At 45.7% G+C, this 13,928-nt stretch overlaps 1 protein-coding gene across 1 annotated transcript in view; it reads left to right on the forward strand.

Moving 5' to 3' along the window:
- The window catches only part of ALG14 (ALG14 UDP-N-acetylglucosaminyltransferase subunit), a 79,314-nt gene extending 77,556 nt beyond the window's left edge, over positions 1-1,758 (forward strand). The window contains exon 4 of the mRNA XM_006197341.4: positions 845-1,758. Coding sequence (XP_006197403.1) covers positions 845-1,075 — 231 coding nt within the window. The 3' untranslated portion in view covers positions 1,076-1,758. The remainder of the gene's footprint in view (positions 1-844) is intronic.
- The last annotated feature ends 12,170 nt before the right edge of the window (positions 1,759-13,928 follow it).

The raw sequence follows: 13,928 nt of genomic DNA on the forward strand, positions 1-13,928 counted from the left end.
CAACGTGAGCATGTAATTAAGATGTTGTGCAAAGTGCTTTTTGCTTCTGACAATGATAAGCTATCTTACCAACAATTCTGTGAAATAGGTTTCCTCTCATTTTCTTAAAAGACAGAAAAAGTATTTGTAGTTACTCTAATTTTTTTTTTGTTTGATTCACCACCTAAATTGTTTTTAACCAGCGGCTTTCTACAAAAATAAGCAAAATTCAAAAGCATTAAAACTCTCTGGATTATAAGGATGGGGTAAATTCTCTTGAGGGCGAATCTCACTCATTAGCCTTCTCTCGAGTATCCCGTGTGTTGAATTGAACTCCCAAGTGATTCTACATCTGACAAAAATAGTCTGTGTGTCGTTTAAAGACATTTTCTCCTACATCTTATGTCGGTCCTCCAGCTGTCATAAAGATTACTTTAAAAAATCAGCTCAAACAAGTTGCTACATGAGAAAACAGTGAATCACAGCTGATTTGATCTATTTTCTATTTGTGTGACATTCAAGATCCACAGAGCAGCTGGAGAAGAGGCACAGGCACCCATCCCCTGGCTGCTGGCTGAGCACCAGGCACTGGGCTAGACTCCCGGAGCCCAGGGCAGGCCCCCAGGCGCAGAGAGGGGAAGTGACTTACCCCAGGTCGCACAGCTCTTAAGCAGGAGAGCCACAACACAGCCCCACCTGGCTCCTAAGTACGTGAGTTTGCTACAGACTGGATCTTGACAAGGAATAATTGAAGACTTGGAATTTAAAAAAAAGTCCCCCTAAGGTTTGACTGTTTTTAATTTAAAATGCCTCATTGTGAGGAGGCAGTCTGTGGTTTTGTCTGACCTTCCGCTTTTCTTTCAAGGTGTTGTGTAACGGACCAGGAACGTGCGTTCCTATCTGTGTATCTGCCCTCCTCCTTGGGATACTAGGAATAAAGAAAGTGATCATCGTCTACGTTGAAAGCATCTGCCGAGTGGAACATTTATCCCTGTCCGGAAGGATTCTGTTTCACCTCTCCGATTACTTCATCGTTCAGTGGCCGACTCTTAAGGCGAAATACCCCAAGTCTGTGTACCTTGGGCGAATTGTTTGATGAACGACAACTTACTTCTTCAGAACTTTACAGGCAACAATATTTATTATAAATGGAGAACAAGAAACTACATGTTTATTGGAAAAAGCTTTTGAAAATCCTGAGAATTATTGGTGGTCAAGGGTGAAAATATATACATATAAATAAACCAGTGAGGAAACTGCAGTTGCTCTTATAAAACAAACACTAATAAACCACTCTGTGTGCCTCTGTGCTCCGAATTTCTTTTCTGTACGGAAGTATCTCTCACTACCTGCAAGTTATCTTCTGACTGATTTTAGTAATATTTTTCTTCTAGAACTAAATATAGAATTTGCATGATTAGCTCCATTTCCTGTTCTACAGCTTTTTTTAAATAAGTATTCTGCATTGTAGAGAGAAAGCTATTTTTTAGTTTTTGTTCAGACACAACAGGGTTCATTTCCTGTGTGGAAACAGAGGAGTCCCTCGTGAATCCTTTCAGCGTAAAGGAAGCAGTTACATTAACCTGGCTCCATGACAGTTTGCACTCCACAGGCTTCCAAAACCGAGCACATAAACCAGTATCTTTTTCTGTTGCTGTTGTTCCTCAGTTTTGTTTTGTGAGTTGTTGGCCTCCACCCAGAATATCTTTTAAAATCTTTTGTTTGTTAAAATAAATTAAAAGGCGACCACTGTCATAGTAATAAAAACGTGACTCTGTATATCAGGTCGTTTTTTTTAATGTTTCGGTAAATTCACAGTGTCCCGGGTGTAGTTGTCTCTGGCTGGCTGAGATGTTCAGGCCCAGCGGAGTACAGATTTACGTAGCATTTACGTGCATGCTTGTTGTTTGTCAGAGATTCTTCTAAGCGCTTTTCATGTATTAACTCATTGAGCTCAGATAACAACTCAGTGAGGCAGCGACTGCTGCTACCCCCATTTTACAGATGACTTCCCGGTCAAAGCCGGGATTCAGGCCCAAGCAGCCTGTCTTAAGAGCATGGGCACGTGGCCTGTGCGGTCTCGTGGGGACCCATCGTTAGGAGGGCCCACACTTGGTTGACTGCTCAGCTGTCTCCCTCTTGAATTTCTTAACGTATTTTGAACAAGGGGCCGACACTACACTTTTCGTTGGTCCGTGCGAATTGTTCAGTGGGTCCTGCTTGAGAGTCTGCGCCCAGAGAGCCCCGGCAGGCACAGCAGAAGCACAGCACGTGCTGCAGGGCCGGCCCGGCCGCTCTGTGGTCCCCAGGGCTCCCAGTGCCCGCCCTGCTGCTGGAACAGGGCCACGATGAGAAGACCTTAAGTCGTTTCATTTTTCCACTTAAATCTTTCTTATGATACAAATCTAATAAAGAAATGGTAGGAAATTAAAGAAATTGACTTTTGGTGAAAAGAGACATGGTCACCCAAGATGATGTAAAACTAAAATGCTCAGGCTGCCCTAGCCTTTCTCCTTCTTTTAGAAAATCTCCTTTCTTCTTCTAGAAAATCTCTGAATCAAGTAGGCGCGTCTGACATCAGGTCACTTCCCTGGGTTTTTGGCTGGAGAAGCGCATGGCAGAAGACTCTCAGGACAGGGAAAGCGTTTTGCTGTCTGGATGTGGTGGCCGTGGGGCAGCCAAGCGCTAGTTCATCGCGCTTTGACTTTAATTCTCAAATCTCAGCCGCCGTAAAGGCCTAAAATATCAGACAGCATGTTTGTGTGGTTCAGCCATGAGTGAAGATAAAGGACACCTCTACGTTTCTGTGGAGAAAGTGGTTTTCTAGGGGCAGCAGCGTGTGTATTTCTTGCACCTTTGAGTTTTTCTCTGCTCTGTCCCTAATCCTACGTGGCACGAGGTAGATGGCTGGGGAGTGAAACTGGACTGCGTTCAGTGCAGTTAAGGCCTGTCTGTGCTCCAGGGCAGCCACCCCAGCGCCCCCACAGCTAAGCTCCTGGAGGGCCAGAGCTCACCACGCTTAGGCCACAGAGACTTGTAGAAAAGAGGCCATGATTTTTCCCAGAAACATATGGCCCAGATGTTTTGTAGAGCCTTGACTTAGCCAATGGTTAGCCTGGAATGTCAGAGGAGGAATCTGTATGTGTCAGATCACTAAAAGTTCAGAAATATCTTCCTGGATTTAGGCTGCTGTATACATATTCAGAGTCAGGCTGAGACACACATCGTCACGTCCTGCTCAGTTTCAGATTATTTGGTAAACAAATGTGTGCTCTGCTCTTACTCTATGAGTTAATTTTGTATTTTTGTTGTTATTATTATGGCTAATTCAAGTCCTCAAGGTCGCAGGTCACACTAGCAACGGGGACTGGCCTGAGCTGACAGTGGAAGCAGCTTCCTGCCATGCATTTCTGTGGCATTAAGAAAGCTGGTGCTCCAGAGTCCATGCACACTGAAGGAGACCAGTAGCTAGCTCGCCCTTTCCAACTGCTCTCGAAACACTCTGGAACGTAGCTTGTACTGGAAGAGACTGTTCATGAAAAGTTAGTTGCATCAGTCTTTAAATGCGAGGCAGGGAAACCACACATCCTGCCCACACCTACTTCCCTGGAAGATTTTATCTACAGTCCAGCAGTCCTAAAGGGTCTCAAAGCCCAACTGTTTCAGAAAGGACGTCCAAAAGTCATCACAGGAAGCTGCTGCTGGCACGAAGAGTGCTGTGAACCCACGTCAACAGGAGGGATGCTGTGCGATTTTAAACTGAAGAGCAACAGGTCCTTGCTAGAAGAGAAATGATGACCCAAGCTTCCTCTTATAAAAGCAACTTGAAACACACTGTTTATTTGGCTTTACCAAGGTAGGTTGCAGTGGAGAAATGTATCCCCCTCTTACCGTGCAGCATCCTGTGCTGAATGCTCTGTGTCTTCTGAAAAGCCCCGTCTCACCACAAGGAGTTTGATAGCAATGTATTCTGCATCTTTTATGCACAGTAATGTCATCATGAGTGTTTTAAAGAAAATTGTCCTCCATCCAGCTCGGTGTCTGGGGGCCTTGTGGCATTTCTTCCCCATAATTCTGGCTTTGGCAAGCCATGAGCAGACACCCGGACTTTCCCGTCTGCCCTGAGTGTTCTTCTGTAAGCCCCAGCACCCAGCACTCTGAAGTCAAGTTGTCTCCAGCTGTGTTCTCGCTGCCACTCACTTTAAACATGGATTTGATGTGGCTCAGCCTTTTCCCTGCAGAGCAGTTGCTGCAGTTGCCTGGTGCCAGGCCTGGTTTTATCTCTCACACAGCAAACTTCGAAATAATTTTGATTTTTTTACTCTCTTTGCTTAATCCACATATAATTGGTTGCCTTTTTATATTACTACCCCCAGAATTTTCCCTTGTCTTTTCATCCTCTTTTCTCCTTATCATCTGAATTCCCTATCGAGTCTGCCTTTGAACTAGTTCATATCCACCCTTGCTTTTTAGTCCTATGGTCACAACTAAGCTAACTCTCCAACATAAATGCCTTGTTCTGTTGGTACGTTTTTTTGAGGAACTGAGGCAGAGAGAGATTAACAAGATTTTAGACCTAGAAAGTAGCAGAGCTAAGATTTGAACCAAGGCACTCTAGCACCAGCCAGACTTCCTGGTGGTCCCTGGGCCACGTTATGTTAGGTTTAAAGTTAAAAAGTGCTGGAAAGGAAATTAACAGGTGCCGTGATGGGAATGCAGTTCTGGGTGCTGGAGATGGGGGGGTATCCGGAAAGGCCTCGCTAAGAAAGGGACATCCTAGCTGAGATCTGAGGCACAGTGCCTGAAATCCTCGTCCTCTTCCCACTTCCCCTCCCAACTTACACGTCACCTCTCCCGTAAAATCCCCCTGTTCTCCCGTAGCCTGGTTTCAGCAGCTTCTCCAGACACTTCTGTGTCCTTGCCACCCACCTGGCAGGTCAGCACTGATTACACACCATCCAGCGGCGACACCTGTGAAGGGAAGATCATGCGGTTTTGCTGATGCTCTCTGCATGTGTGCCTCACTTCAGGGGCTGCACCTCGTGCTGCTCTTGTATCCTTGCTCCACTCCGGGTCACACCTGCCACAGTTCTGGATGGAATGTAGCCATTAAGTAGGTGCATAAATTCCTACACCTTCAGGCCTTGTCTAGGCCTATTTAGTTCCATTTCATCTGGACCAGTGGTTCTCAAGCTTTTTGGTCTCAGGACCTCATTAAAACTTATTGAAAGACCCCCCCGCCATGAACTTTCGCTTATATTTCATCAATCTTTACTACATTAGAAATAAACTAGAAATTGGTTTTTTTTTAATTCTTGTTTTTTATTGAAGTATAGTCGATTTGCAATGTTAGTTTCAGGTATACAGCAAAGCAGTTCAGTTATACATATACATACATATATATTTTTTCAGATTCTTTTCCATTACAGCTCATTACAAGAAATTGAATATAGTTCCCTGTGCTATACAGTAGGTCCTTGTTGTCTTTGTATTTTATATATAGTAATGTGTTGTTTGGGAGTTCTGGGGGGGAGCGGTAATTAGGTTTGTTTGTTTGTTTATTTGATAGAGGTACTGGGAATTGAACCCAGGACCTTGTGCATGCTAAGCACGTGCTCTACCACTGAGCTATACCCTCCCCCCTTATATATAATAGTGTGTATCTATTAACCCCAAACTCCTAATCTGTCCCTCCCCTCTTCCCCACTGGTAACCACAGTTTGTTTTCTATGTCCTCGAGTCTATTTCTAAACCAGAGCTTTTTTAAACATAAGAACACACAGGGACACATTCCAGTAGCCGTCGGAGAAATGACATCATCACACATCGTGTAGCATCTAGAAAACTATAAACTCATAAGAGAATGAGAATGAAAAAGGAAGATAACATCTTAGCGTGTCTTAATAATATGGCAATCGTTTTGACCTCATGGGCCCCTGAAAAGATCTTGAGGGCCCCCAGGCATCCCTGGGCCACACTTTGAGAAGTGCTGCTCTTCATAGTGGCACACCAGGACTTCACCTCCTCGAACAGCCTTCAGTCCACAGTGATCTGTACTAGTTTTCTGCTGCTGTGTAATGGGGTGCCGCAGACTTCGTGGCTTAAAATAGCGCCTATTATCTCCCCACGCTGGAGAGTAGAAATCCAGGCAGGGCTCCGCTGGTTCTCTGCTCAGGGTCTTGCACGGCTGAAATCAGTGTAACAGCCAGGACGGGTTCTGATCTGGAACTCTGGCTCTTCTTCCAAGCTCATTCTGGTTGTTGTTGGCCAAATGCAGGTCCTTGTGGTTGTAGAACTCATGGTGACCTGTTTCTTAAAGGCTAGCTGGGGAGTCTCCACTGCTGCTTATCTCTTTTAAGGACTCACATGACTGGGTCAGGCACACCTAGGGTACTCTCCCTTTTAATTAACTCAGAGTCAACTGATTGAGGACCGTAATCACATCCTCAGAAACCCCTTTTGCCGTGTTAATATAACCAGGAGAGTGACAGCCGATGATACTCATAAGGCCCACCTGTTCTTCAGGATGGGGGATTATGCAGGGTGTGGGCGTCGTGGGCTAGAACACTGGGGGCCATCCTAGGACCCTGCCAACTACAACCTGCCTGGTGTTTTTTGTTTTCTCTTGTTTTCAAAAAAAAAGGTTTTTAAATCTTTTACTTATACCTCCAAACTCTAGCATCAATATCCAAGTTCTCTTTTTTATACATATGGGAAATTCGTCTTCTAAACCTCGTCCATTTTGTAGCAAGTTATTTTGTGCCTCCCTTTGTTTACCTGTCAGATAGGCGTAATACTGCTACCTACCTGTAGAGTTGTTATGAGCACCAAACTAGATGGCACATGGGCTGCCTTCAGCCCATCACACCGTGAGCCCTCGGCAACCTCCTGTCTCCGGACGTAGTGGCCTGAAGGAAGACGCTCCTTAAACTAAGCGCAGCAGGCGCGTCCCACCCTCTAGGATGGCCTTGATTAAACAAAGCAGAAAATAACAAGTGTTGCCAAGAATGTGGAGAAATTGAAACCCTCGGGCATTGCTGATGGGGATGTAGAGTGGTGCAGCAGCTGTGGAAAACCGTCTGGCAGTTCCTCAAAGACTTAAAGTTACTATATGACCCAGCAATTCCACTCCTAGGTCTGTGCCCCGGAGAATGAGAACATGTGTTCACACAGAAACCTGTACACCAGCGATCATACCAGCATTGTTCGTAACAATCAAAAGGTGGAGACAACCCAGATGTCCACCAATGGGTGGATTAACAAAAGCGGTGTATCCACACGATGGAATATTACTCGATCACAAAGAGGTCTGAAGTGCTGCTTCACAGATGAATGAACCTAGAAAGCATGCTAAGGGAAATAAGCCAAATAAAGAAATGCCGCATGTTGTATGATTCAGTTTATATGAAATGTCCAGAATAGGCAAATCCATAGAGAGAAAATAGATCCATTATTGCCGGGGGCTGTGGGAGGGGGCAATGGGGGTGACTTTGAATGGTTATGGGATTTCTTTTTGGTGCAATGAAAATGTTCTGGAATTAGATCGTGGTGATGGTTGCACAGCTCTGACTATACTAAAACCCCCTGAGTTGTACACATCACATGACTGTACCGTACAGCATGTGGATTATTTCTCAGTGAAAAAAACTCTCATCAACAGTAAAGGAGTCTATCCCTGTATACGTGTGGGCATGTGTACAGATGAGAAAAGACAAACCGGAAAAACTAAGCAGAGCAGCCGGGAAGCTGCTGCAGGGAGGGTTTCTGTTTATTGTGATTCCATCTCTGCCCACAGCAGGCCAGACGGAAGGTGCTGGAGACAGAGCAGAGCTATTGGGGAAGAGCTGAGTAAGGGCTGGGGGAAAAGGGCCCCGGGAAGGGGCCGGAGGGAGAAGGTGGCCTCCCTCCCCGAGCTCCGCGCTAAAGGGCCTCACCCCAGATGACCGAGATGAACTGTATTTTCCAGAGTTGGCCAGCCACATGCTCTTCTGCGGTGCGACCTGGCCGTTTCCCCACCCAGAAGTGGAGTCCTGCTTGCTCTCCCTTTGAATCTAAACCGGCTGACTTGCCCGGCCACCAGAATGCAGCGAATGACTTGGTCTCTTGAAACGCTCGCCCTCGGCTCACTCCCCCTGGGGACACCCTCGCCGGAGGCAGCCACCACGCTGTGAGAAGCCACACGGAGAGGCCAAGTGAAGGTGTTCGGGTCACGGTCACGGCCGAGCACAGACTGAGTCATCTCAGTCCAGGTGCTGGTGAGGGCAGAAGCCTCCAGGTGACTCCAGCCCTGCCATTGGAATCACTCCCAGCCTTCCTAGTCCTCCCAGCCGAGCTGCGACACCCCGGGCGCAGAGAAAAGCCCTCCCTCCCGGGCCCTGGGAATTTCGGACCGGCGAGTCCCCTCGGCAGGATTAAGTGGGTGCCGTTTTCTGCCACTGAGTTTTCAGGGAGTTTGTTTCAAAGCAATAGGTAATTAGAGCAATAACCTTTCAGAAGGAGCCAGTCCCTCCAAAGTTTGGTTACTTTGGCTTCATATTAGGAGGGGAAACGATTTCTCCTTCCCCCCTACCCCACAGACAAAAGGATAGGAAAAGCCTTTTTTTTCCTCCTTGCTCCTTGGCCTGCATGTAGCAGTGAAAAAGAAACCAGTGGATTCTTTTAAATCCTTTAACCATATGCAGATGAATAAGCAAATGGTTGGACTTGATTCCTAATCTCTTTTCCTTTCCTGTATAACTGACAGGGGTTTTTTTCCACTCTAATAAACTTTAGCATTTAAACAGAAGTCATGTGTCGCCTGTATGACGATTAGCGGCAAGAATGTAGAAAAGGGGATGACTGCTGAGAACGAAGCCTTAATTAATAGCCAAGCCATTCAACTGAAAATAAGAACAATGTTTCTGGCAGGGAAATGTGAAATCTTTCTTTCTGTCTAACTTGAAATCCTTCCCCCCCTCCAGTCTTTTTCAGATAATCATTTAAAATTCAATGATTATAAAGGGAACTTTAAAAAAATTTTCCTGGAGCTCCAGTGATTGAAGGACAGTAATTCAGTGTCATCGAGTGGGGCCACCGTCCCCATCCTTGCGTATCCCCGCCTCCACCCTGTGAATTGCCAAACCCCAGAATATGCAAACAGAGACTCGTGCAGGAGTTAAACAGAAGAAAAGGCGACAGCACAGGAGGGGTGGGGTCTGCAGTGACAGTCTTCTCCTCTTGAAAAAAGGAAAAGAAGTTTCACTTTTCAAAGGAAAGGGAAAGAAAACAAGATTTTTATGGAAATACCATATACAGAGTTGGCACAAATTCAGCAAGGAATAAAAAGTACCCAAAATGTTTCCTTGTTCAGTTCCAGCCTGGCAGTCAAATTAAAAGAGGCTCCATTTTCAGGCTGATTTGTCCCGGATTCTCTGGATCTGTGACCGTGCAAAGCCTCCAGAAGGGCCCAAGCTTTAGTCTGTTGATTCTCCTCCAGCTGAACGAGCTAAGTCTAAAACAGCCAGATGGAAAGGGCTTAAAATGTTCATCAGAATCTTGCAGAAAACCAAGTGGCTATGGATGAAATGACAAAACAGTCTGAGATTTGATTCGAACTCCATTGCCAGGGTGGGGATGGAAGGCGAGTTTACAGATGAAACAGGATTAGCCACGTGTGATCACTCTGGAAGCTGGGAGACCACGTCACACAGCATCGTTGTACTCAACCCTCATCATATAATCTCCTGTATTTTCACATAGGTTTGAGCATTTCCCTAACTAAAAGTTTTAAAAATATAAATCATGTAAGAAATCTTTAGATGCTAAAAAGTCAAAGAATGTATTGATTATGAGTAAAATGAAACAAACTAGGTTTTAAAATGAAAGCTTGGAAGGAAATTTATGAATTACTTTTATTTCACGTGTAATGCGTGAAAAGAAATTCCGCCCGTCTGCAAGTCTGATTCCTGAACCAGAACAGGCTTCTTCTGACTTACGAGATGCAGTCCTGGACCTTTCAACCCTGTGACCGAGGGCACAACGTCACCTTTCCTTTATCCATGCCTCTAGTTGTTCAGTAAATATTTGAGGTGTTCCCACGTCACCTTGACGAGACTTTCACAGGAGGCTCCCAGACACTGACTCCCACTGAGGGTGCCCCCTTTCTCCAAGGACACACTGCCCGCCCCTGTTCGGAAGACGGCAGGCAGCAGCTCAGGTCACCTCTGTGGATGGGGAGCGTTTAAGCCCGTGCTGACCCCAGCCTCTTTTTGCTGCTAAAGAGACTGAGTTGTGGCCCAGAGGAAAGGCAGCTGGGTGGTGAGGTCCCCGGGTCTGGTTCTGGCTTTGCTGCTGTGCTTCTGTGTAGTTTCAGTATTTCTGTGTTTCCTCCCCACGTACGTTAACGTGAAGGTTTTGGATGACATCATCTTGGAGACACCTTCCAGCAACAGTGCTGCCACCACCGCAGCAGTGACAATAGCTCCCATCATTTGTCGCATGCTGGTGACATGCCAGGTGCCACACTAAGCACTGACTGACTTAATCCTCAGACCCAGACCGCGGAGTCTAGAGACCCCTCCACTTGCCGCATCTCTGAAGGATGTGACCGCCCGAGCCCACACTCCCTTTCTGGACCAAGCTGGGGCAGCCGAGGGCCCCAGAGCTCCCCGCCTCAGTGGCGCAAGCCTGCCTCCGGGACTTGCACGGCCCTCCTCCCCAGGGGTGCCCTCCCAGGGAGGCTGACCGTGGGGAAGGGCGTGGAAGGACTAAGCCCTGCAGCAGGGGGTGGGGGATGCGATGCGCCACACTCCTCGCAGAACTGGGTAGGAGGAGGCGGCGGGGGGGGGGGGGTCGGGGCTGGAGGGTTATTTATGCTCTTGGCTGGGGTCCTGTAAATGTTAGGCGTGGGAATAATGCGGTAAGTGTTATTATTATTACCATCTTGATTTTACAGAGAATAAAGCAGAGATGCAGGAAGCTTGAGTAGTTTGCCTGAGGTCACATGGATGCGGAGGGGCACAGCCAGGGCTTGGACGGTCGCCCTTGAGATGCCACGCTCTTCCTTTTCACGCTGTCACCCAACAAAACTTGCAGAACCCGCAGGTGCCCCGAGGCCCTCGGGAGACGCAGGGATCCTGAAAAGCTGTCTTCCACCCATCCAGTTGCTATTCTGCTCCCCACGGCATTACTGGTGCCAACTGAGAATGTGGCAGACAGCCGTGGTGGCAAAGCCTCATCCAGAAACATCACCATGGGAAGTTGACTCAACAGAAAAATATCTGATACAAGAGTGACGGCTGATCCTTGGGTTTTTCACTTTTTGTTCTGACCTTCCCACCCGCAGCTGCTAGACCAGCCGCGGAATATCAAGACGGTACCTTAACTGGATTTTAACTCTGTTAAACGAGTGTTTGGCCAATCAAATAAGCAGGTCTTTGTTGATGTCCTGTAAACTCTAGAACCAGGAAATTACCTCTAATGTGTTCAGATGCCCACCTTCCCTCCAAGGACGTCCTGAGGCACAGAAATAAAGTCTAACCAAACATACTTTCAATGACTCTTCATCATCAAGCGTCCAGCAAATTATAGGTAATGTGAAAAAGCAAATTTTTGAACGAAGCTATAAAAATATTCTTACAATATTTTTAGAAGGCATAATTTGATGTATTTAATACCAAATACGCGATTTAGTCATGTGCTAGATATTAACCACAAATATCTGAAGTTGGGAGTAAGAGCAGTAGCTAACAGGATGGAGGACTTATTATGTGCCAGACACAGGTCTTTGTCTTTTCCACTTATTCACTCACTCAGTCCTCACAACAACCACATGAAGTCGTTAATATTATTATTCCTTCACAGGCGAAGAAACTGAGATACACAGAAGATGAGGTTATACACAAAGGGGTTTATCAAAGTAGTATTTATAATAGAAAAAAAACTGGAAACAATCCAAATTGGAAAATGTTAAGTAAATTACGGTATGTCCAGATAATGGAATATTTGTGCAGTCGTTAAAAATCATATTGTTGAAGACTACTTAACGGCATAGAATAATGCTTAAAGTGTTATATTAAGTAAATTTTTGTAAGTGATCCAAATAAGTGTATATTAGGATCACGATTTGAAAATCTATGTAAATATATGAAGTTTAAAAAGGGCTTAGAACATATAAAATGGCTATCTCTAAGTTAAGGAATTATGTATAAAATTTGTTCTGCAGTTTAAAAAATTCTATATTGAGTGTGTATTACATAATGAAAGAAAATAAGATTTTTTAAAAAATGACTAAATTCCTGTGAACCATTAGTTCAGGAAGTAGAAAGAAGGGGAACATAATGTCTTCTAAGAAATACCGTATTGGCAGTGTAACAAATGATAGAAATAACTACTTAATAAACGTGTGTCTGACGCTGTTCCACATGAAGCCTTTACAACACCTCACTGGATCCCTGCAAAGACACTGAGAGGTAAGCAGTCTTGGTTTCTATTTTTCAGACGATGCAAATAAAGCTCAGAGAGGCTGACTTTTCCAAGGTTCCACAGATCGTTCTTGGTCAAGTCCGGGCAGAGTCTTCGGATGCGCAGCCCCAGGGCAGCGTCTGTGAACAGAGGCCCAGTGTGTGGGCAGAGCCAGGAATGGGTGGCACTGACCGCATGCTGACTTCTTCAACACGAGACTGAGTGAGTCTGGCAGAGATGAAGGCGCTCTCGGAAGGCCGGTGAGCTAGGATTCCGGAGATCTGAGTTCTGGTCTTAGCTCTGCAGTTAATTAGGTCTGTGGGCAAACCCTTTGACCTCTGGGCCCCTGTTTGTTCATCTAGGTACAGCACAGAGTGTAATTGGGCTTCCTGGGCCCAGGGACTGTCTTGGACGTCAGTGGCTGCAGTGTCACCTGCCAAAATACCCTAAGTATGATTCCAAGGGCTTTGAATGACAACGTTAATTTTTGCTGAAGCTGAGGGGCCGAGGGTGGGGGGTTGCATCACACATCACCAGCAAAACATGCCTACCATTTCCTTTTAAACACTTGTTTTTTCCTGCAAATTCCCTCTTCCTCTACCAGCTATCCAAATTCTCTTTTTCCGTTTCCTTTTCCCTTAAAAAACAAACAAAAAACAAAACAAAGCAAAACAAAAAATCTTTTTGTCCCTTCCTTTCTTGAGCCGCACTCTTCAAGATTTCTCCCTATTCCAAGTCTATTTTCATTCAACAAGTATTATGTGCCCACTACTTCCGATGACTGTTCGTGGTGCTGGAGGATACAGCAGCAAACTTCACATTCTACCCCTTTATTGTATGGAATAATCTAACCTGGTCTCAGCTTCTTAAATTTGCATCCAACCAAAGGCAGCTGATGGGGGAGTAGGGAGTATTTAATTACTACTAATTTTTTTTAGTGTTAACATATAAAATGAGAGATGAGTACTTTTTGCTCTCAAAGGACTCCCAGCTCTATTTTCGGAAAGAATTCTATGACCCTATGAAATTAAATTCATGATACTATTTCCTTCAAAGACGCTGACCATTATAACAAGCAGGTATTAGGCACTCACAGTGTCCCCGGCACCGGTTACCTTACATGGAACCCTCACAGCCCACAAGCTGTAAGCACCACTATCATTCTCCTTTCCTTAATGAAGGAACTGAGGCTTAGGGACATGCGATGACTCACCTGGAGTCAAACAGCCACTGGGTAGCAGCTTGAGGATTCAGACCCAGACGTGCCGGACTCAGCGCGTGTGTCTCAGCCTCGGTGCTTACTGTACCAGTTCCCTTCTCCTCATCTCTTACCCAGCGTGTGGCGTCCTTGGGGATACTGACATGTGTTAGAATCCATTTTCCTGTTCCATGTTTGCTGCATCTTCTGTCCTAATCCATTCGAGGAGCCATGAAAAAATACCACAGACTGAGTGGCTTGTAAACTACATAAATTGACTTCCCACATTTCAGGAGGCCGGGAAGTTCAA

The sequence above is a fragment of the Vicugna pacos genome, chromosome 9, assembly GCF_048564905.1.
Source record: "Vicugna pacos chromosome 9, VicPac4, whole genome shotgun sequence".
Taxonomy (NCBI): Eukaryota; Metazoa; Chordata; class Mammalia; order Artiodactyla; family Camelidae; genus Vicugna; species Vicugna pacos.